This window comes from Mastigoproctus giganteus, chromosome 12 (assembly GCF_048544385.1).
Source record: "Mastigoproctus giganteus isolate SK-2022 chromosome 12, ASM4854438v1, whole genome shotgun sequence".
NCBI lineage: Eukaryota > Metazoa > Arthropoda > Arachnida > Uropygi > Thelyphonidae > Mastigoproctus > Mastigoproctus giganteus.
In genome coordinates this window covers 4,017,747-4,042,996 of record NC_143586.1, presented here as the reverse complement: position 1 = coordinate 4,042,996, position 25,250 = coordinate 4,017,747, and the positions used below count along the sequence as shown (strand labels likewise).

Here is a 25,250-nt window from a genome sequence, read left to right as displayed (position 1 = left end):
AAATCTTTTCAGCCTTTAGCCAAACTTGTAGAATCTTGTTTACATGACGTTCTAAACCCACCAGCGGATTCCTACGAGTAACCTTGTATGTTGTTCTATCATTCAAAAGTTCTAAAGCTTTACTATTATACTCTTCTTTATTAAGAATCACCGTTGACCTACCTTTATCTGCGGCCAAGACCATGATACTATCATCTTGTCTAAGCTCCTTAAGTGCTTTCTTCTGGCTAATGCTGAGGTTGGAGGGAGCTGCCCTAGCCTGACTCAAGATGGCTGAGGTTCTTAGACGAATTTCATTGGCCACAACTTCGGGTAATTTACTTACCGCCCTTTCAATACCCATAGCTACTTCTGCAATTGGCAGATTAGGAGGGATCATTGCAAACTTCGTACCTAAATTTAACACTTGTTCCTTAGTTAATTGTTTGCTACTCAGATTATATATAAATTTACTATATATTACCACCTCTACAATTACGCTCGGCCACGGCCTCCTCCATTAATCTGTTGAACTTGCCCATTTGCCTTAGTCTGTAGTTATCTGAAATTCGGGCTGCTTTGGCTGACACTACCCTCATAATAAGCAAAAAATGTGCTGGGGTCACACTACCACTTATATTTCTCAAAAACAAACCTTTGCGTCTCCTAGTATAGCTCAAACCACTGTGTAGTTTTCCGATCCAAATATTCAATACTTTCTTCTGGTACCACCTGCGGCACTTAACAAGCGATCATCTTCAAAAGGCAACTTGACACGAAATCTGCAGGGTACAATCCCATATGCTTTGCAATGATGTGCAAACCTCAAATGTTGTCTCTGCTTGCTTCTCCTACACTGCACTTCTGAAATTCTCGGATGTACTGTAACACATGATGGCCATAACTCCTAACTAAATCTTCAAATAGGCCTCTGGGGTTGGGAATATTCATAATAATTACACAATACACCAACCGATGTTATAAATAGTGTTAAGTTTATTAAAATAATTTTGTAAATAAAAAAAAATAAAATTCCAATAAAAACTGACTGTACAATATAATATGAATTTAAACTGCAAAGAATTATTTACAATAAAACAATGTAGATGAAACAAGAATGATAAAAGCGCTAAAATAACCGTAGCTTTCAGAGGCATCCGCCTCTTTTTTCAACAGTAAGGCTTATTGTAATGGCACATCCTTAAATATCAGCAGGCTCACAGTTCTCAGCACATGGTTTCATAGGAGCATGGGCACTGAAACCGGAAATGGCTCAGGCGGGAGCATGCCAGGCAGAACCGCTCATCCCATCCAAGAACCACTGCCTCGAAGAGGGGATGAATGCGGATTCTCCTGTCTCTATTAATGGTATTGTTCTCAGAGAAACAAATCTGCAAGCTCTCAAGCCACTTGCGGTCCCAAAATCTATATGCCCGGTTGACGATAACAGCTTTGTCTGGGGAGATTTGATGGTGCTCTTCCCAAAAATGTTCTGCCACAGATCTTCCATAATCCGCGGTCTTTAATGTGTTCATATGTTCCCTAGACGATCTTTGAACCGCCGTTTCGTTTCACCAACATAACATTCCCCAAAATCTGGGCATCTAATCTCATACACGACCCCACTTGTAAATTCCCTTGGTACGGGGTCCTTAATCTGTGACACAACCGTGTGCAACCTATGCCCTGGAAGCTGCACACAGCGTGTCTGGCAATCGTGCAATACACGAGCTATGCATCCAGTTAAGCCCGGATAGTCAGGCACAAGTAAATAGTAAATTAGACACCAACGTTTCATAGTGTTCTTCTTTCCTATTACTCAAAAAACTAAATGATTGCCAAGCTGCCAATTCAACCTCCTTTAACTGGGTTTCAAACATATCATCTTTCAGGAGTTTCCTAATTTGGTGTCCTACAAAAATTCCTTCCTTATGTATATGGCATATGTTAAATTAGGAAACACTTCTCAAGTATGCAAATCCGTTACTTTCTTTATCTAGTCCCTCCATGAAATTTTTCATGAATCCAAGTTTGATGTGCAGGGTGGAAGAAGAACTTTGGTTGATTGCACTAAAGGAATATATTTTACATTACACTGTCCTGGTATGAACTCATCCCGCTTGTCCAAAAGTTGCACAACATAATGTTCTTCTGTTGCATGGCTGTCCCACAAACACAAAAAAAACAATAATTTGTGAAACAAACCCTTCTGAAAACTGATAAACTTAAGATCACTGCATATATTCCAACCACAATCCTGGTATTTTATAGCATGTAGAACCAAGGCGCATTTAGGGCTAGAGCCTCAAGCTGCGAACAAATTTAGACTATGTATATAAAGTGCTTAGCATCATAATACACAGCCATTTCTGAATAAACAGAAAATTTTTAAGGTGGCATCGTTTTAGGTTATATCTCATATTGTGAATACCTTCACAACGAGTTGCCATGATATTGCACTACTTCGAATAAGTAACACTTCACCTAAGGAGAAGACTAATGTTACTTATTCTCAGATAGGTACCACCACCCAGACAGCACTGTTTCAGGGCTATTTGGCCCTTCTTCAGTGAGTGGGTAGGTACCCAAGTGATGCAATGATGGCAAAAACAGTTATGAAGTATAACTCCACAATATGAGAGATGCCTGATGGTGTATGATGTATTTAGACTAAGGCGCATTTAGGGCTAGAGCCTCAAGCTGCGAACAAATTTAGACTATGTATATAAAGTGCTTAGCATCATAATACACAGCCATTTCTGAATAAACAGAAAATTTTTAAGGTGGCATCGTTTTAGGTTATATCTCATATTGTGAATACCTTCACAACGAGTTGCCATGATATTGCACTACTTCGAATAAGTAACGCTTCACCTAAGGAGAAGACTAATGTTACTTATTCTCAGATAGGTACCACCACCCAGACAGCACTGTTTCAGGGCTATTTGGCCCTTCTTCAGTGAGTGGGTAGGTACCCAAGTGATGCAATGATGGCAAAAACAGTTATGAAGTATAACTCCACAATATGAGAGATGCCTGATGGTGTATGATGTATTTAGACTAAGGCGCATTTAGGGCTAGAGCCTCAAGCTGCGAACAAATGAACTTATGATGCTAAGCACTTTATATACATAGTTTAAATTTGTTCGCAGCTTGAGGCTCTAGCCCTAAATGTGCCTTAGTCTAAATACATCATACACCATCAGGCATCTCTCATATTGTGGAGTTATACTTCATAACTGTTTTTGCCATCATTGCATCACTTGGGTACCTACCCACTCACTGAAGAAGGGCCAAATAGCCCTGAAACAGTGCTGTCTGGGTGGTGGTACCTATCTGAGAATAAGTAACATTAGTCTTCTCCTTAGGTGAAGCGTTACTTATTCGAAGTAGTGCAATATCATGGCAACTCGTTGTGAAGGTATTCACAATATGAGATATAACCTAAAACGATGCCACTTTAAAAATTTTCTGTTTATTCAGAAATGGCTGTGTATTATGATGCTAAGCACTTTATATACATAGTCTAAATTTGTTCGCAGCTTGAGGCTCTAGCCCTAAATGCGCCTTAGTCTAAATACATCATACACCATCAGGCATCTCTCATATTGTGGAGTTATACTTCATAACTGTTTTTGCCATCATTGCATCACTTGGGTACCTACCCACTCACTGAAGAAGGGCCAAATAGCCCTGAAACAGTGCTGTCTGGGTGGTGGTACCTATCTGAGAATAAGTAACATTAGTCTTCTCCTTAGGTGAAGCGTTACTTATTCGAAGTAGTGCAATATCATGGCAACTCGTTGTGAAGGTATTCACAATATGAGATATAACCTAAAACGATGCCACCTTAAAAATTTTCTGTTTATTCAGAAATGGCTGTGTATTATGATGCTAAGCACTTTATATACATAGCATGTAGAACCTTAAACATGCTTTCATGACTTTAAGTCCAACTGAATGAAATACAGAAACTGATGGAAATTCATTGCCATTATGAAGCGAAACTGCTTTTAAACTTAATTTTGAGGCATTTACGAATAAAGGCCATTCATCTGACTTATGCATAACACCTAGTTCTTTCAGAAGCCCAATAATGTCTTTGCAAAAACACATACTGTCCTCCATAGCAAAATATTTCGAAACCTTTTCATGTCTTTTCTGAAACATGAAATCTTTGTTCCTGATGCAAGTATACAGTTCTGGAAGCTCTCAATGTGGATCTATTAGAAGAGGTGCAGAAAAGAGCAACAAGACTAGTGCTCCTACCAGGAAAACTGAAACATTTCCAGGAAAGGCTTCACTTTTGAAAAACTGTAGCATCTGAAGACTAGCAAAACACTTCAATCAGATTTCCTGCAAGGAAATCTGACTGAAGTGTTTAAGGCCATGAATGGATTAAGTAAGTTTAATACTGAAGGAATCCTCCCTCTTGCTCAGACTATACACAAGGGGGCATAAATTCAAATTGAGAAAGGATGGTTGCAGGTCAGATGTGCAGAAACTTGCCTTCAGCCAGAGGATGGTTGATTTTTGGAACAAATTCCCATTTGGTATACAGAGGTCAATAGTTTAAATAAATTCAAGGAAGAACTAGACAAACTGTTAGAGGGGATGGGCAGGGGAAATGGGAAGTGTTGTGCTTAATTTTTATTATTTTTTTTTTGACTGATGCTGTATAAGGTTGCTTTCTTGCATTATATGTCACTATTACTACTAATAATAATATGTAACAAAATGAGGGGAATTAAAAAAAATAGCAGAGAATTTCTTTGGACTGTAATGGAAAGTGAACCTCACACCTCTTGCAAATGTATTGATGACACCATATTGTTATTTCAGTTATTAACATAATTTGCAGTTATGTTAATAATTGATATTATGTATAGCAACAACCAACAAAGAATTTTGTGTGAATTTTCAACAAAAAAAATTTTAGTAGCCCTAAAATACAGTAAAAGCTTCCCACTTGCATCACTAATCATTTTTTTCAATAGAAATGTGTGGCCAAAAAATATTCTGGCTCCATTTTTAAGTAATAATTTAGTTTAATAAATAATAGTGTTAAGTTTCCATAAAAATTTGGTTTTTTCACTCGATTCATGACCTGACTGACCTTAGAGCAGTTAGGGGAAAATTTTTTTTCTGATAACAAGACTTGTTTCTAAAGATAAATTTTGATATTATAAAGTCAAGAATAAAATTTTAAAGTTTCCTCATTTTCAACTACTACATGCTATTTATCCCAAAAAAAATCAATTGGTGAATTTTGTAGACCACTGTGCCATGAATTTTTTTAATGCACCAATTCCTGTTATGTTATCATATCATGACAACATGATATGATATACTTAGTTTCCCAAACAAAGACTATTTTTACCACTTCATACTGCTGCAATTGAGACAGTAACAGGGAAACTGGATAGATGATACATATACAACATGAAAACATTAGGCTGCATTACTGTTTTTCATAAGAATGCAAATTAAATAAATATAAAAACTAAAAATATAAAAGCATAAAATAATACACAAAATAAATAAAAAAAAATAAAATAAGAAAACAAAATAAATTATCAAAACATTTTTTTTTTTTTTTTTGCTTCTTCAAATACTTGGCACCTCAGGCCAAGTGTCTGAATTGCCTAGTGCGCCAGTACTTCGGTGGTACAATTAAAATATGCTTCACAGTATATTTTATTTATGTGATACAGAGATGAAACTATAATTCTACTATATAAATTCTGCAAATATGATTTGCAGAATTTGTCCCTTTACTTCTTGGGCTCCATTGTGGTAGACCTTGCAATATGTTAGTTTCACCACTGAAGAAACAACAAATTTATTCCACTTATGCAAAACAATAATATAATTTTCTCATCACATCTTTTGAAATATTATTTATGGGCGGTCCAGTATGTTTTACTGGGGTAAAGTATACAATGATAGGGAAAAAAAAACAATTATATTAATAAAATTGTAAATATTAAAAAATAATAGATAAATAAAGGTACTACTTGGGTATCAAATGGTAATTTTGATACATAAATAGTACTCTGAATCCACTTATCCTTCCTGAAAAAGCATGAACAGAGACCAAGGTGTTCTCAAATCTACATACATAACAATATGCATAAAACAATTATGTAAATCCTCAAATAATGTTAGCGAAAGTGAGGAACGTCAAAAAACAGTGGCGAAACTACATTGACAGATCAGCCATCAAGGAGCAGGAAGAATCGGGGGGAGAGAATTTGTGGTTTCACCTTTGGCTCGAATGGCCACAAGTTCTTTATCAGAACGACAGGCGCAGAACGAGTTACGGAATGGCACTAAGAATAATACCTCAGAATATTCTAAAAGAAAATGAAATGAAAGTAATTAGAGAATATAATTATCCCTTCAATTAAAATAATAATAAAAACACGTTGTACGGCCCGGTTCGCTTATAGAAAAAGGGGTGTGTATTTATCGGATATGCAGCATAATTATTATATAGAAAGTCTGTTTAAGAATATTTAATAAAATTTATATTTGTGAAGAACCCGAGTAATGGAATTAAATTCCTTAACTTATAAAAGTAATCAAAAAGTTAAAAGATACTATGCGTACCACTCATAAGGCATGCTTAGTCACAGTTAGCTATGTCAAAATGCACATTTCTGGTTCCACATCCTGTAGAGGGCGAAAGAGTCTGTTGTCACATGGAACCATGCATTGTGGAGTCGTGGGATAAATGGTTAGGTTAAGTTATAACAGATTGTGAGATTTTTTGGTTTTTATTTTTGAATTGCCTTAAGAGGAAAGAAGTGCGTATTTGTATGAAACCTCAAGGATTAGTATGACTGTCAAATACCTAATTATAAAAATAAAATGGCGAGTGCTGAAGAAGTGAATACTGAATTTCTTCCTTTGGTATACGATATTATGCGCAGGTAAGAATATTTGACCAAATTGCATTATGTTGATAATATCCACAAAAACACGTTAGTTTTTGCAGTCAGGTGAGCAACGTTTACGCACGAGTGAACTAGACAGCATTATATGTAGCGATGACTGCTTAGAAAGGGGAGGGAAGAATGAGAATAAACAGTAACGTAATCAGTCTCCTCAGCCGAGTGGCCAGGAGCGGGAGTGCAGTAGTACACGCCCTTAGTAGACCGGGGTTCAAACCCCTGACTACTAAATGTGGTCGATCTGCCAACCCGCACTGGACCAGCGTGGCAGATTATGGTCCATTTCCCTCAACGTAAAATTGTTGAGGAGGCTTCCATCCTGCAGCGGGTTGTTAATAAATTGAAATGTGATCGTACATTTTTGCTGTTTTAGAGTGAATTAATAGTTTTTGCTGAGCGCTAAAGGTAGGAAATCAAAGAATATACTTCTGTTTATGTATATTGAGAGTTTCAATTTTGTAAATTTAGTAGAAATTATGGAAATTATTAGTTTTCTTCGGGGAGAGCAACTTTCGAGTTAGGGTTAAAAATTAGACAAAAACAGGGCGGACTTAGACCGGGATGGCTGCACTCTAATAAGCGAAAATATTAGTACATGTGTCTCATAAAATGTTTATTTTTCGAGTTAGGAAAAAGTGCCGATTTCCTTTTTTAATTAATGGTGCTTCAAAGCATCAATTTGTTAGATGCAATGAAAGCTGTTATCCGGCACTCTGGGATTTAGGACTGTCATTTGGGAGATCTGTATAGCACTATTAGACCATATAGAAACTCCTTATAAAAGTTTTATCGCACTTCAGAATAAGACATCCGTAGATTTTGCGACACGGAGCTTAGCAGCAATGGGGGGGGCATCGTTTCCTGATTTTCAACCAGTGCCAAATTGGGGTGGGGGGAAAGAACTAGTTTCCCAATAATTGGTTTAGGAGTTTCCCTCCTTACCACGGGTTTTAAATGGGGAAAGAAAATTACGTGAAAGAATAGATCGTGCAATCACTGCGAATCAGTAGGAAGAGTTAAGCTTATCCATTGCTCAGCTTCGCAAAGAACCATGGGTATGGGTGTTATTCTGAATTTTCAACCAGCGCCAAATTGGGGTGGGGGGGAAAGAACTCGTTTCCCAATAATTGGTTTAGGAGTTTCCCTCCTTACCACGGGTTTTAAATGGGGAAAGAAAATTACGTGAAAGAATAGATCATGCAATCACTGCGAATCAGTAGGAAGAGTTAAGCTTATCCATTGCTCAGCTTCGCAAAGAACCATGGGTATGGGTCTTATTCTGAAGTTAACTCCAGGGGCTTACATCTGGTGTGAGTATGGGCTTGGCACACCCAGGGTCCTGAGCTAGATATCATCATTCTTCTCTTTCTTGGTGATTCCCTTCTCTCTCTCTCTCTCAGGGTAGGCGCCTCCGTAGCCAGATGGGCAGGAGCAGCAGTGCGTAGCACACGCTTCTTGATTAGACTGGGGTTCGAGCCCGTGAGCCACCAGATATGGAGGATGCGGAAAGGTCAGGGAATGACCACCGCATATCCCTGGAGCAATATGGCCTTAGTTGCTAATGCTCCTAAAAAAAAAACCCAATCTCTCAGGGTAACTCAGAAATTTTTTGTTTTTTTTGGCTGCTGCAGCATAAGCCTCAGGCTTCCTTGCACCATATAGCTAATAATAATAATAATAACTGTTTTATCAAGGTTGTATTAGCCCCCCCTTTCCATTTTTAATACAAAAAAAAACCCACCACCAATACACACGTGTTTCTTATTTTAAAAATTAATGTAAATAATGTCCTGCACACACTTTCCCCTTCATTATTTCAGTAATCTCAGAACATCAGTGTTCAAAACTGTCATTCTAACTGTTGACATACAGGAGTTTGGAGAAAAATCACTTGTGAATATCAGTATCCTTACAAATGTGCTGACTCTTTTGGCAAAACATATTTTTGAAATTCTGCAGTTAAACAAACATAGTGGTTCGAAGAATATCACTACAAGCTTGATTAAAGGCCGCCATCGCCTAGTGTTTAGGTGCGCAGGTGCATAAGTACATGTGCCTTGAGTGACCAGGGTTCAAGCCCTTGACTACTAAATACGGTGCTGTTTCTTGTATTCTGTCTATCTTGTGAACTCCTCTGACCGTTTGGTCGTCCCAGAGTATAAACAGAAAATTTATTTATTTAATGTATCCAGATAGTTCCTATTGCTCATCTGTTTTCAGAATCCCTTCCACTGACTCCTTTTTCTGGGTTTTCAACAATTAATTGAACATCATTAAGTGAAATGTGATTAACAGTAAGTCACCAAACTTTTCTCTTCATTTTCATTAAGATTTTGTGATGGGGTTTCTGGTTTAATTAAAACATTTGAGTATTCAATAATAACATCTTGAATTTCTCTACATTAGAATGTGCTTCTGTAATTTAACATTTGGCCACAATTTTACCAAGCCTTCATTAACATGCACATATAATGTTTTTCCATGCACTAGTAATGTTCACATTACCATCTGTAATCTGATACTGGCTTGGGAATCTTTGATTGTGCCATCATAATTGATATGTTTTCTTTGAACTCCTTTCTGTATGTAATTTTAGGTTCTTATGCCTGTGATCCATTAATTGGATCATTGACATATGGGGAGTACAATGTGTACAGAAAGGATAGACAGGACAGGAAGGGAGGAGGGGTTATGCTATTAGTTAAGAAACACATAAAATCCAAGGAAGTGAAGCCAGTCGACATTGCTGGACAGTGCAGTGTCGAGTCAGTTTGGTGTGACATAAGCATTGGGAGATGCTTGAGAATAGGAGTGTGCTATAGGCCTACTGACTCTGATGAGTATAATAAGAAACTGTACAGGGAAATAGAGTGGGCTGCTACATCAGAGAGTCTTATAATGGGGGATTTTAATTTCCTAGATATTGACTGGAATTTGTGAGTTGGTCACTCACAAATGGATGATTGTTTTCTACATCAGCATGTTCGGGAGGCAACTAGAGGGAGTAATACCCTTGATCTGATTATCAGTAGTGATTCTTCATGCATTAAGAATCTGCAGATAAAGGAACCACTAGGTGGCAGTAATCACAGTGTGCTGAAGTGGGATTTACTCAAAGAGGTAACTACCATCGGGGGTAAAGGGAAGGGTTTTTGCTTTCGTAAAGGCGACTACGATGGTCTGAGACAGTATTTAAATTCTATACAGTGGGACCAACTGATGATATTACCAACAGCAAATTCAAAATGGAAAGCATTCAAAGAATTTATCTTGGAAGCTACTAAGCTTTACATACCAACTAAGAAATATTGTTCAAGGTTTAGGCCTTAATGGATGTCAGATGAACTAATGAGACATATGGCAGAGAAGAAAAATGCATGGGATACATATAAATTAATGGGTGACATGGAAGCCTATGATAGATATAAGCTGGTCTGTAACCAAGTCACAAAGGAGATTAGGCAGGCAAAGGCAGATTATGAGAAATCCTTGGCAAAGGATGCAAAGAAAAACAGAAAAGAGTTCTTTACCTATGTAAACTCTAGAAGGAAAGGGATGAATCAGATTGGTCCACTGGATATTAATGGTTCAACTGTTGATGATCCTGCTCTGGTGGCTAAAAACTAAACGAGTATTCTGCATCTACATTCACACGTGAGGAGTTATTCAGGAAGGGGAATGCCAGAGGTGAAGTAAACTCTTGCAGTGAGCTAGATGATTTTGTAATAACTGAGAGGAAAGTGGAGGAGAAATTGTTGAAGTTTCTGTTAAATAATGTTAAATTTTGTTAAATAATGACTTAATAATTCATAAAGCAGACAAGGGGGACATGGTTGTTGTGTTGAATAAAACAGATTACACAAATAAACTGAACAATATAATATCAGACAATATGACTTATCAAGAAGTTGATATTGCAGTATATGAAGATCCAGTTAAACGATACAACACATCCCTCACTGACTATAGGAAAAAATACTATATTTCCATGGCCCAATTAAAAAAATCTTAAAGCCCATACAAACAAAATACCTACATTATTTGGACGAGTGAAATTTCATGAGGGCTATCCCATTAGACCCATTGTGTCATATAAAAATTCGCTTTTGCTTCATTAGCATCACACTTTTATTATAGAATAAAGCCAATGAGACAAATTAAGTTTTAGCATAAAAAATTACGACACATTGTTCACAAATTTAATGGATAGAAAGATAGGGAACGGTAACATTCTCTTTGGATGTAATGTCAATATTGACTATGCATTAGATACTATACGGGACAATTCGGTAAATATAAATAAGACAAAATTTCCAAAAATAGAGATTCTTAATTTAGTAAAATTTTATAGTTCAAGCAAATTACATTGCGTTCCACGATAAAATTTACAGACAAATATTTGGGGCTTAGTTTAAGCGGTCTCATTGCCGAAATGTATCTAAATGGAATAGAACAAATATATCTAACACTGTTTTTACCCAACATCGCTTTTTATGGGAGATATTTAGATGACATTCTCATTATATCGGATGAACAAACGACGGATAATATTTTAGGAACGTTTAACAACGTGCATGCAAGGTTAAGTTTCACATCGGAGAAGGAGGATGCACTAGCGAAGACAAACTTTTTAAATTTTACATTAATAAGAGAGTAATAAATTACAGTTTAAAATATATCGTAAGCCAACAAAAACACAGGGATGTTACTACATTATTCGAATTATCATCCTTTCACTTATAAACGTTCTATTATTTTAAATCAATTCACAAGTGCATACAAATATACGACAACGCAGACTGCATTGACTATGACATAGTTGCATTAGACTATGAAATTGAAGAATTTACGTACAGGTTTTTAAATGGCAGTATTTGCTATGTACCATAAATAATATTAGGTTGCAGGCCAAAGAAAGGTTGATTAATAATGGAAACAACAACAAGGTAGGGAAAAAACATTTTATTACGATTCCATATGTTCAGTAATGGTACAAACTGCTCAATATTCTTTTCAGAGACACAGATATTAAAGTAATAGCGAAACTCATAAACTGCATTCCTTGCTGAAAAGGCATTCCACACTTTCCTCTTCAGTTATTATTATTATTTTTTTTTATTTTTTTTTTTTAGGAGCATTAGCAACTAAGGCCATATTGCTCCGGAGATATGCGATGGTCATTCCCTGACCTTTCCGCATCCTTCGTATTCGGTGGTCATGGGCTCGAACCCCGATCTAATCAAGAAACATGTGCTACGCACTGCTGCTCCTGCCCACGGAGGCGCCTCTTCAGTTATGGAATTACACAATGTAGTATATGATATTCCGTGTGGTGATTGTGATTCTTTGTATGTCGGTTCTACGAGGTGTCTTTTGGTTACATATCTAAAGCAACATGCAGCGTCAATTAGGGCAACAAGAGTTACGGCATCTGAGCTGTTATTTCATTCAATAAACAAGGTTCACGTCTTGTTTAATGAATCTAAGGTTTTGAACATACAGCACAATTAGACAAGATTTTTAATTGCCGAAGCCTTTGAAATGAAAATCAAAAACAACGCAATTAACATACGGAGACCTTTTCTCATCTTGAATTTGTGGTCCTTTTCGCGCATGCATGTTAGCAAGTAATCTCTCAGTAATAAATAACATGGGGAATGTTCACATTAGACAGTTTGATTCCTACCTGTGATCATGACAGTATATCAAAGTTTTGTCCCTTTAGGAAGGAAAGTAATCTTAAAGTATATATTCATCATCGTATATTATTATATTTGTGAATTTTTAACAGCATTTATTTTTATTTAAACTTTGACACAATGTTTTCAATTTCTCTCGAGGTTACGTGGTGTATTGGATAAATCTGGGGTTGTTTTGTCCCTTTAGGAAGGAAAGTAATCTTAAAGTATATATTCATCATCGTATATTATTGTATTTGTGAATTTTTAACAGCATTTATTTTTATTTAAACTTTGACACAATGTTTTCAATTTCTCTCGAGGTTACGTGGTGTATTGGATAAATCTGGGGTTGGGTTATACCCCCCAGGATTGGGGCCATCAGCTGCAATCCCGGGGGTATATGGTCATTCATGGGCCTAAAGAATTGAACGCATTTAATTGGATTTTAATGAAGTGTATATTTTAATCATTTTAAATTTTGAACCGTGTGTATAAAAATAATAAAAAAGGGGTCGTATTTGGAAGTTTAGAAAAGAAGTAATCCTATGGAAAAAGATAGAGGTAACTCTTATGTAACTTTAAGTTATTTCCTAATGCACTCCCAATTCTGGTTCTAGATAAGAATAGTCAAGTGCATACTGCTCTGGTTGAAGTTGATCTAGTTTCGTTGGGGAAGACTTTGGGGAGCAACAAAAAGCTGTATCTCATGAAATTTTCTTTTGGGTAGTGTGGTATAGATTATGATGATGAAATGCTCACCACAATGGTCAAGGCAGAAGATTCAATGAAGTTTGAAGCAGACCTAGATAGTAACTTTTTGGCAATGGGGAAAAAAAAGATGGAGTTTTTTTTTTTTTTTTTTTTTTGACAAATACAGAAAAATTCCCAGTCCTTGCATCATTTAGCCATTATAATTTGTGCCTCCAGTGGAATTCATACAAGGCATCAGCGTATGCCATGCCTTGTATGAATTTGATCTTATGACATGGTACAAAAGATCTATTTTTGTGAACTTTTGTTTTCTTTTGTAAAACTCCAAAGTAAACCACTCTTGTCAGAATTAACTTGTTCAGGATTCAAATCAAATTCAGTTATCTATGTTCGACTTAATAAGAGAGATCGTTGCCTTGTTCACATTTTCCAAAGTCACCGGACGTGGGCATCTTCAGCTTTCAAATTTCTCCTTCCTTCCATGTTTTTCTAGGGCGTCCTCACCTTCTCTTCACTTGTGGTATTCGCTCATATATAATTTTAGGCCGTCTCCCTTCATTCATGTGCAGCAGATGTTCAAACCATCTCAACTTCCTATTTTCTATTCATTCTATAATATCTTCATCTGTGTGCATATGTCTTCTTATTTCCTCATTCGTTATCCTCTCTAGCCTAGAAACCCTAGGAGCGGCAGTGCGTAGCACACGCTTCTTTATTAGACCGGGGTTTGAGCCCGTGACCACCAAATACGGAGGATGCAGAAAGGTCAGGGAATGACCACTGTATATCCCTGGAGCAATATGGCCTTAGTTGCTAATGCTCCTAAAAACCAAATAACAACAACAACACTCCGACATAGGTAGAGCATCTCTAGGGCTCTGAGCTTCTTTTTTGTCACCCTTTTTCAGTGTCCACACTTCACATCCATAGCAAAGTACCGATTCCACTAACAACTGTCCGACATGGTTTTTTAGTTCTACGAGAGATATTGTTATCCCACCATATAGAGTTGAGGGCACTAAGAATCTTTCTACTTTGATGAATTCTTGTGTAAATTTCCTCTTTCCCCAATCCTTCCTTAGTTAATCTACATCCAAGATATTTTGAAAAAGTCAACAGGTTTTAGACTGTAACTTCCAATTCATAAGGATGTTCTGCTGTGCTTAGGTATTCTGTCTTTGTAAAATTGATATTGAGGCCTCATTGGTCATATGTAAGATGCAATTTTCTCAACATGTATTCTAAATCATAAGCTTCTTGTGCAATGATAACCTGATCATCGGCAAAATTTAGACTCCAAAGATATCTGTCATTAATTGGTACTCCCATTCCATAACAGCTTCTTTTCCATTCTTGTAAAGTACATTCCAAGAAAATATTAAACAATAAAGGTGATAGGCTACATCCTTGTCTCAGCCCCTTTTTTAGATAGATTGGGTTAAAGTATTCCTGACTTTAATATATGCCACGTTGTTATTGTACTATTCCCTAATCAGTTCCATAAGCTCTGGACCAGCTGACATATTTTGAAGAGCTTTCCATAATTCCTTTCTTGGAATGGAGTCATAAGCCTTTTCTAAATTGATGAAGGCAAAGAAGGTATCTTGATTCTTTGCTTTTCTTTTCTCCACCAGCTGTTGTAGAACAAACAGATTGTCCACACAAGAGCAACCTGACCTAAATCCACTTTGTTCTTCATGTATCTTATCCTTTACCTTCTCTTGTAATTTTAACTGAAGCACTTTAAGAGTATAGTCTGGACATAGTGCAATTAACATTTAAGGCTCTATAATTCCCCGGATCCAGCTTATTTCCTTTTTTATATGGATGAAATATAACTTACTTGCCATTCATTTGGAGTTTTCCTTAGCTGTATTCATCTGTTAATCAGATCGAAAAGACTTGGTGGCTCATATTTAATTAGTTCCATCACTATGTTCTCAGGGCTTGGATATTTTTTGTTTTTCATTAATTTTGTACAGTAAAGAACTTGATGTTTTGTAATTTCTATCTCCCTATTATCTACAGGTGGAGGGGTAATTATGCTCTGATACTGTGATCGTCTTTCATTTAGGAGATAATTATAATGATTTCCCATGTTGGCATATCTATAAAGTTCTTATTCGATCGAGATTCAGTTATCTGCTGAATTAATTTACGCTGAAAAGTTTCTATCATATCAGTACTACTAGAAATTTTTCATTCTTTGAGACAAATATGTAATTCTATAAAGCTTCTTAAATTTGTAGATTAGCATTAGCATTAGTAGAGGCATTTGATGCAAGAAAGCAAGCTTATGCAGCATCAGCCAAAAAAAAAATAAAGTAAAATAAATAAATAAAAAATAACCACTTCCACTTCACCCCTCTGTTCGTTCGAAATACCTGTCCAGCTGAGCCTTAAACTTATTTAGTCTATCAACTTCCACGACAAGGGATGGAAGTCTGTTCCACCAACCAACCACCCGCTGGCTAAAGGCAAATTTCCGCACATCTATCCTACATCTGTCTTTCCACAATTTGAATTTATGCCCTCTCAGGTGATTATTCTGAGCGAGAGGATGAATCCCATCAGCAATGAGCATGCTCAAACCATTCAAGGCTTTATACACCTCTATCAGATCACCTCGCTGGTGCCTAGTCTCCAGACACTGTAATTTGCAAAACTTAAGCCTTTCTTCGTAAGAGCACCCCTTTGTTCCATTCACTAATCTTGTTGCCCTTCTCTGTATTCGTTCCAGCAGCTCTACATCCTTCTTGAAATGAGGCCTCCAGGCCTGTATACAGTACTCTAGGTGTGGCCTGACCATTGCCTTATGAAAGGGAATAATCACCTCCTTATCCCTGTTAGAAAACTTCCTATATATCATTGACAATACACCATGAGCTACTCTTGCAGCCCGTCTGCACTGCTCAGAGAACTTCATATCTGCCTGCAGGTCCCTTTCATTCTCTACCACCCCCAGGTCCCTTTCATTCTCTACCACTGTCAGTGTAGTACCACAGAGTTGATACGTTGCTCTGGGGTTGCTGTTTCCCATATGTAGTACTTTACATTTGTCAATGTTAAACTTCATTTGCCACCTCTCAGCCCATCTGCTCAACCTTTCCAGATCCTGTTGCAGCAGCATAGTGTCAGTAGTGTCCTTGACAACCCTGCCAACCTTCGTATCGTCTGCAAACTTGGACATTAAGCTTGATATACCATCATCAATATCATTTATCCATTTATCCAGATTTATCCATCACTAGCCATAGCTGAGTGGACCGGGGTTCAAGCTCCCAATTGCTAAATACAGTCAATTGCCAACCTGCACCGGACCAGTGTGGCAGATTATGGTCCATTTTTCCTCAACCTGAATCATTGAGGAGGTTACCATCCTGCAGTGGATTACTAATGTCTGCAGTTTATCATTTTTTTTCTTTTTTTTTTTAGCCTTGGAATAAATTTTTGAAATTTGTGATTTAAAAAAAAAAAAAATTCTAATTTAAAGTGTTAATACAGTTATCTAAAATTTTGAAAATAACACATACAACCCCTAACATAAATTTTATGCTTAATATTTAGTGTAATGAAATTAAACAATATCACTAAGCAAATTCCTCTAACTAAAATATAAGCACAGTCATTTATCACTGTTTTGGAGCTGCTTTGAACTTCCTTTTCAAAATTTTTGAAAGAAAAGAAATAAAGAAAACAATTGTTGTCTAGTTTTACCATTAAAATTGTAATTACAATGATCAAATTCTATTGTACAAAGGTTAATAAAATTAAATAAATTTTCATTTAAAGCATGGAATTGGAGGCTACTGGGCATGAACCACCCTTACTTGAAAGATGTCACCTTTGTGTTAAAAAAAACTTGTAGAATTTTGATGTAAAATAAAATTTTTACTCTAGTATTTGAGTAGGGTAAAGCTGTTATATTGGTAAGCTAGATTCTGATGGGGAATTTTGATGATAGATGCTTCTTTGTATTCTGGTTTGCTGTCTTTTTTTTGCTTGAACATAGAGAAGCAACTGTTATCTAATTATTTCAATGCCTGCATTGAAATGATTAGATAATAGTTGCTTCTCTGTGTTCAAGCCCAAAGAAAATGAAAAATTTAATTTTCTTTAGGCTTGAACACAGAAATTTTTAAAATACTGCATACAGTATTTTAAAAACTTCTGCTATTACAATCCTGTATTGAAAATAGTAACATATTATGCACAACACTGATAATTTGAACCCTTTGTTATTTTAGCATTGAAAGAGATTCCCTTGATAGTGCTCAGAAACCTAGAGATACATATGATAACAGCCAAAAGATCCAAGAATTGCGTGGAAAATTTCAGCAGTGCCGTGACCAGATACAGAAATTACCTGGAATTGACTATGCCAAAGAGGATCAGATAAGAAAATTAGAAGCTTTGAGAAAACAGCTTGTTCTAAAAAGAGAACTGGTGTTGAAATATAAAAATATGTGTCATTTTGACATTCCAAAAATCTGATACCTGAATATAATTTTTCTGGAGGGTTGGGTATTATTTGATGATTTATTCATTTATTATAGAAAGAGAGAGAACAATGAATAAATTAGGGTTATATTGTAATTATCTTTCTGTAATTTTTAGTACAAGTATAAAGGAATTAAGATGCATTCACAGTTCAAAATCACCTTCAAATAACCATCATTATTATAACCTGTACAGAAATATCTCATTCAATATTCATTCTGAAGATTTTCAACCAGAAGCAAAACAGAATCATAAGCACAAAAAAAATGCATTTAAAAAAGAAAGAGTTTATGATTATTTTTTTTGGCGTATGAGGCAAAACAATAATTATAAATGCACAATGATTAATTTACCAACCCAAGAAACAATGAAATCTGCTTGCAGTAATAAAGAACTTGAAAAAGTGACAGAAAGCATAATTCCAGAAAGCAAAGAATTTATTAATGCTCTTTCTGTCAAAGAAATAAAAACCATCATGACAAATATAGCAACAAGTAAATCCACAAATTATCCACCTGATTTACTAGTTTGGCTTGATGAAGTATGTGCATATCGTAGTCAGAAGTGGCCCATAGATTTTACTTTTTACATTCTAGATGCTTTTTTTTTAGTTAGGTTTGAAATGCGAGAAAATGCATTTGAAAAACTGTTTTTCAAAACGTTATTACATGTATGGCACAAAAAGATGTGTTATATGTCAAAAAATAACTTAGTACAGCTATTATATATTCTTGGATTAGCTAAGGCAGCACCTTTTCAGCTTTTAATGAAAGCTGAAGAAAGAATTGAGAAATACTGTGATCATTTATCCTTTGAAGAATGGGCTATAGTCTGCAATGGTTTCTTTAAAACAAAGACAAAAATAACTTCTAAAAGATTACTCAGCAAAATTTGTAATGTAATTACTCACAACCTACCACATGTAGATAGATTCTGTTTAATCTGCATTTTAAAAACTTTGAGACATGCCCAGTTCTGTGATCAAAGTGTTTTTGTTGGCATGGCAAATTATATAAAGGACAAATATTTATCTTTTAATTTTGTTGAGTGTGTTCATTTTTTAGCATTTTTTGCCAGTTATGCCATGTATATCCCAGATATATTTGAATGTCTTGAAAAACATAATATTGAGCTAATGAAGAAAGAATCTTTTCAAGCAGGTTCTGTTTCATCAAACAAAATACATCCTTCTCTAAGAAGCCGCCCAAAAGACTTTGCACGATTCTTGTGGGCTATTGCTGAAGTAGGACATAACCCTATCTCTCAAGATTATTTTAATATTGTTGTGAATTCTTTGGAACAAAAATGGAATAAAGGTGAATTCACAGGACAAGCACATTTTCTAATTGATTGTCTTCAATCACTTGCCTTACTAGGACAATATCCAGTGCATTTATATCAAGCTTTAACATCTAATTTATTGAAAAGCCTAAAACTGTTAAAAAAGGATAAACCATTTGTTCAGCTACATTTCTTAAATCGTTCCTTTGAAATTGAATGTGGCAAGCAATTGAATAAAGTACAGATAGAGCTAGAATATTGGGAAAACCATTTTACAAAAAGTATTTATAAGGACATTACTGAGCGTACAGGCTTTCAAGATCTTCTTAGTTTATTAAAAATGTGCTGTGATGACAGTAATGTAAAATCTACTTTTTCACTTGCGCACATTCCAATTGCCAATATAGAAGTCAAGTTAAAGGTGCCAGAATTGCCATCTAAATATGATCAGCTTATCAACCAAAACAGACGAGAAATTGATGTCTCTGAAAGTTTAATAGCTTTAGTTAAGGGCAAAGAGATAATCTCTGGGAGTAATAGTAGTAGTAGTCATTCTGAAACCCATTTTCATTATCACACAGTTTATGTTGAAGTGCTTGATCCAACGGTGTGTTGTCGCAATTCCGAAATACCTACTGGATTTATGAAAGCAAAGCTTCGACAGTTTGAAAAATTAAAGTGTCATGTTGTAGTTTTTACTGATAAAGAAGTTCAGAACTTGATGATGCTATCACCAGATGAATTAAAACAAAAAATATATTCATTACTTCATGTATAAAGTGAATGTACTAGAAATAATGTAAATAGCACTTTTATTTAGATAATAAAATGAGACATATTATAAACAAGCATCTGAATGGCAATTAAAATAAAATTTTAATTTCAGAAAACTTCATATGTGCCTGCACAATTATCCCAAAGGTCCTTTTCATTCTCTACCACTGTCAGTGTAGTACTACACAGTTGATACTTTACTCTGGGGTTACTGCTTCCCATATCCAGTACTTTATATTTGTCAATGTTAAACTTCATTTGCCACCTCTCAGCCCATCTGCTCAACTTTTCTAGATCCTGTTGCAGCAGCGTACTGTCATTAGTGTCCTTAACAACCATGCCAACCTTTGTATCGTCTGCAAACTTGGACATTAAGCTTGATATACCAACATCAATATCATTTATAAAGACATTGAAAAGAATGGATGGTGGAGTTATACAAAATAATAAATTCTATGCTCTCTTCAAGAGAATGAGTTAAACTCTGAAGAGTAGGGAGAATTATTTAAAACATTTTGATATTTTGACACATGTTTTGGATATTTCAGAAACATAAATTTACTGCCGGAGAAGGTGAAAGGAATTGTTTTAGCGCTGCCACTGCCATGATGTTGCAATATAACTTTCTTTATTCTTTTTAAATCTAGAGAACTTGATTTCAAGGATGTATCATCAGATGAAATAATAAAAGGAATGTAGAGAAACACTCAAATGTGACTAGCCCTCATCAGGCTAACTTGAAAACCAAACATACAAAATGCAAATTTTGAGTTTACCAAGTCAAAAAGAAATTACAATTACAAGTTGTTACAATTATTGGGCAAGTTAATATTCATTGAAATTAACAAGTTCAAAAAAAATACAAAACACGGAAAACTTGAACAAACGATAAAGTTTGGTGGTTATAATGATGTTCTTAAATAATAATATCTAAGTCTAAAATGTTTGGTGGTTATAATGATGTTCTTAAATAATAATATCTAAGTCTAAAATGTATATAAAAAAATTAACTAATTTACCTGTATATTTAAGTATTTTCTTCATTTTCATAATTTCTGAAGTGGATCAGCTTTCGTCAGGAGTGTTCTGATCTACAAGGAATATAAGTTCCATGAAATACTGTAATGAGCCATTTGCTGAGGCTTCAGATCATTTTGAGTCTCTCACTTTTTCTAATGCTTTGCAAAAAGCTGAGCACAGAGTTAATTTTTGGACTTGTGGAGTCACTCATTAGTTAGCTCCACTTGCTTAAACTTGTTAAGCTATTCATTGTATGCTGTGTTCTTCCACTGCATAGTATTATAAGCTGCATGGTACAAATCCAGTGATACAAGGAAACTTCTTTGAGTTTCTCCAACAAAGGAAGTACAGCAGACTCAATTTACCGGGACGCTTCAAGACTCCAAATATAAAATAATAAAAAAAAAAAACAGAATAGGTATAAACAAGTGTTTTGCAAGTCGTAAATAAGCAACAAGCAGGGCATTATAAAGTCGTCACTGGGATATTATCTTGTAACCCCCACGCTCAAAAAAAAAAAAAAAATTTTTTTAGTTTGTTTTAGTGCGTCGCTTCGATTTTCTGTTTCGTTACTTATGTCAGGGATAATGAAAAAAAAATTTTTTTGTTTAGAAATCACGAAAATTATGGGTAAATGCAAACTAGTTTCACTTTCAATTAAACAAAAACTTGAAATTATTCAAAAGTTTGAAAATGGTGCAGCCATTAAATCTCTAAAGAATCAGTATATGTTGCACATGGTTTGGTCACCAAACCATATGCGACATTGTGAAAAATAAAGGGAAGCATCGCATTGGACACGCAAGTAGTGCATGGTAAGTTTTTTTATCTATCGCCATATTTTTTACGTAGGTTGCTGAACATTTTTGGATATACTGCACTGTAGTAAGTCCCTGACTTACGTAACTGTGAACTTAGTTTTTTTTTTTTTTTTTTTTTCTTTTTTAGGATTGTAAAATTTAAAACAGAATCATAAGCAATCAATAAAGACGATCACGGCACACGGGATTTGGAGTCACAAGCTTAAAAATAGGAATGAAGAAAAGATTTTAGGTTTTTTTTATGTCTGAAGATTTCAGTGAAGGGGACAATTTCATCATAATAATGTAAAATCCCACAGAATTCCAGCCATTGGTATTATCGCAAATGCAATACGATCAAGTTTACTACCCTTTTTTGAATTGCAGTAACAGAAAAGCCCAATAACCCGGAATGCGTAAACTGTTTTATAGTGGTAGTGACCTACAGAAAGGTGTTTTAGTAAAATGTGAGCTCACGTGGGGTAATAATAGTGAATTTTTGCCTTAACCCTGTGAAATTCTTTACATAAAATTTCATTTTGACCATTATCATGGTGCCAACTAAGAGAATAAGTGACAGCGGTACTAGTAAATCTATCAAAAAAGTAAAAAAAGGAAAGCAATCGATTTGGATCAGAAAATTAAAATAAGGATGTTTGAAAATGGTCAAACACGAACAAGTATTGTGCAGAATTTAGATTTGTCAGTGTCAACGTTGAACACAATAACAAAGGAAAAAACAGAATACAAGAAGCGGTGAAGGGATTGGATAGGCTATGAAATACACATAAGTTTTTACTGTACAATTTCTTCCTTTAATGTTTTCTTTTCTTTGTGCCACTCCAGCAACTTCACCGCTGTCCCCAGATAAAAAGTTTTTAATTGAACTAATTAAAAATATATAACTATTTTTCTGAGGATATTATGTGGTTTTTGTAATTTTGGCATATCACGGATACAGGAGCAATATTTTATTAGTCATTCCCTAGTTATGTAAAACTCGACTTACGTAAGAAGTCCTGGAACGTATGTTGGGGACTTACAGTATTTTTGGATTAACCGGGAAATCGATTATCCAGGATTTTTATTTTACCAACTATCCCGGAAAATCGAGAGTCTACTGTATTTTGCATTAATTGCTCTGTAATAGTGCCACAGAAAAGATTAGGCTGGCAAAGGTAGATTATGAGAAATTGCTAAAAAAACAGTGGAGATAAGGAATTCTTCACATATATAAATGCAAAGAAGAGGACAAACCAGATTGCACCCTTATGTAATGGACATGGGATAGTATTAGATACCCCAGCTGATGTTGCAGATGAACTCAGCAGTTACTTTGCATCGATTTACAGTGAATATTGTGTATTAAGGGGAGGGTGGGAAGAGTGATGCTTGATTAAAAAAAAAAAAAAAACGCCCAAGAGCGACAAGAATCTTACCTGAGTCAGTTCAGACAGCGAGGTTTGAAATGAGTAAAAGTAAAGGGAAGATTATAGCAAAAGGCTGAGCTGATGTGTTATAGACCAAATGACATGTTATGTTTGTTATTTGGTTTTTAGGAACATTAGCAACTAAGGCCATATTGCTCCGGGATATGCGGTGGTCATTCTCTGATCTTTCCGCATCCTCCGTATTTGGTGGTGACGGGCTTGAACCCCGGTCTAATCAAAATGACATGTAGTATGACAAAAATTATGACTGTCCCTTTATGAGTGATTTCAAAACTGGAATACGTGGATTGGAAATAAACTATATGGTAACAGAATTTTGGACAAACTGTATGGTCGCCACTTATCCCAGTATGGTTACGGGGGTGGGGGGTGAAGAGAGAGAGAGAGAGACAACAAGGAGAGGCTAATATCCTAGATCTAGTTCCCACTATAGAACTTAACTGTATCAAAAACTTGACAGTGAAGAAACCAACAGCAAATAATAATCACATTATAAAATGGATTATATCCAAAGAAACTTGAAGGTAAAGGTGAGAAATTGTACTCAACTGATGATTCTTTTCTTTGCACCTGATGTGAAGAGTGTACCAATCTCAAATTAGAACTTGGTACATTATGAGAAGAATTTGAGTCACTGAAGAAACTAATGCTTGCCCTAGAAAAAATGTAATTGGAAGCTTGTCATGAACTGAAGTATCTCATGACCTATCAATTGATGCACCCCCAATTCACCAGAAAAGAATAGTCCAGTGCATACTGCTCTGGTTGAAGGCAATTTCATTTTATTGGATGATGCTATTGTCAGGGAAACAGGTAATATTTTTTGTAATAAAGATAGGTGGACCTGAACAAGACTGTTTTCGGGGAGCAATAGTTGATATTACCAACAGATTGACGGGTTTTGGTGGAAGGGGGGAAAGAGTGGTATAATTCATGTGAGGGACTAATCATTTGTTGGTTAAATATAGGACCATGCCTAAAAAAAAGGCTAAGAGTTAGGTCAGAATGTATGTGTCTGCAATTCTATCCAGACATGTAGGAGATCGGTGAAATTACTTAACAAGTACAGGTCACTGTTGAAAAAAAGCCTCTTCGGGGCAGGGGCGGTAACATATCCTCAATGTTTGATTTATCATACGGAGGATATAATTAAGGATCAAAAGATTAATATTGATAAGATAGAGGAATAAAGCGCAGATGAGCTTATTGCTCAGGAAGCACGGATACAAGTAGGTGTTAGGCAAGTGGTGATGTTGAAGAAAAAAAGCCATGGATTAGGGTTGAATTTGAAAGTGTCTGCAATTCTGCCTAGACACGTTAGGAGGGAGTATATGATCAGAGCCTTGTCTATCAATTCGGCCCTGGAAAGATTGTGCAAGGCTCAAGGGATAGAATTTTTTTCAGCCTGGTCTGTACCTGTTAACAGGAGAGACTGCTTCTACAGGGATGGGTACACTTAAATAGGTATAAGAATATTTGCTGATGCTATCGAGGCAGTGTTAGGTGGGTCGGAAAACTGCTAGCTTGGGGGATACAAGGACTAATAGATTAACAGTAGCCACTGGCAGAGGTGAAAGTGATTCTTGCACTGCTTCTATTGGAATGAGCAGCAGCCTGGAAAACAAGATGAAGGGTATTTCAGAGACTGCTGAGAGTCATTGCGGTACAAGTAAACACATGGGTTGTGTTAGGGTAGCAATGAATAGGGAACAGGTGCATGTATACTTGCGTGTACACCAATGCTAGGAGCTGATAAATAAATTTGATGAATTTGAGGTATTGCTCAAAATATCAAAGGCAAATATTGTTGGGATATCAGAGACGTGGTGTCACACAGATATAAGGAATGCGGAACTGGAATTTGGGGAGTACAATGTGTACAGAAAGAATAGAGAGGACAGGAAGGGAGGAGGGCCTATGCTATTACTTAAGAAACACATAAAATCCAAGGAAGTGAAGCCAGTCGACATCGCTGGACAGTGCAGTGTTGAGTCAGTTTTGTGTGACATAAGCATTGGGAGATCAAAATTGAGAGTAGGAGTCTCTTATTATACTCAGAGTCTGTAGGCCTAATGACTCTGATGAGTATAATAAGAA

General features: G+C 35.8%; 3 protein-coding genes across 3 annotated transcripts in view; 2 read left to right on the top strand and 1 right to left on the bottom strand.

Annotated features, from left to right (window-relative positions):
• Positions 1-6,657, bottom strand: part of LOC150076641 (VPS35 endosomal protein-sorting factor-like) — a 370,416-nt gene extending 363,759 nt beyond the window's left edge. Inside the window, exon 1 of the mRNA XM_090386682.1 lies at positions 6,592-6,657. Coding sequence (XP_090242808.1) covers positions 6,592-6,605 — 14 coding nt within the window. The 5' untranslated portion in view covers positions 6,606-6,657. The remainder of the gene's footprint in view (positions 1-6,591) is intronic.
• On the top strand, positions 6,652-17,859 carry MED9 (mediator complex subunit 9). The gene is made up of 2 exons (XM_090386683.1): positions 6,652-6,914; positions 17,575-17,859. The coding sequence occupies exons 1-2, from the start codon at positions 6,853-6,855 to the stop codon at positions 17,819-17,821; spliced, it is 309 nt and encodes a 102-aa protein (XP_090242809.1). The 5' UTR covers positions 6,652-6,852; the 3' UTR covers positions 17,822-17,859.
• A 308-nt stretch (positions 17,860-18,167) lies between these two features.
• LOC150076639 (non-canonical pre-mRNAs endonuclease FASTKD5, mitochondrial) lies at positions 18,168-19,886 on the top strand. The gene has a single exon (XM_090386587.1). The coding sequence runs from the start codon at positions 18,168-18,170 to the stop codon at positions 19,884-19,886; it is 1,719 nt and encodes a 572-aa protein (XP_090242713.1).
• The last annotated feature ends 5,364 nt before the right edge of the window (positions 19,887-25,250 follow it).

Excerpts from the sequence above, each read along its gene's own strand:
- MED9 (XM_090386683.1), top strand. The coding sequence starts at position 6,853 with ATGGCGAGTGCTGAAGAAGTGAATACTGAATTTCTTCCTTTGGTATAC. Across the intron at positions 6,915-17,574 it reads GTATACGATATTATGCGCAG|CATTGAAAGAGATTCCCTTG; the intron begins GTAAGAATATTT and ends TTGTTATTTTAG.
- LOC150076639 (XM_090386587.1), top strand. The coding sequence starts at position 18,168 with ATGATTAATTTACCAACCCAAGAAACAATGAAATCTGCTTGCAGTAAT.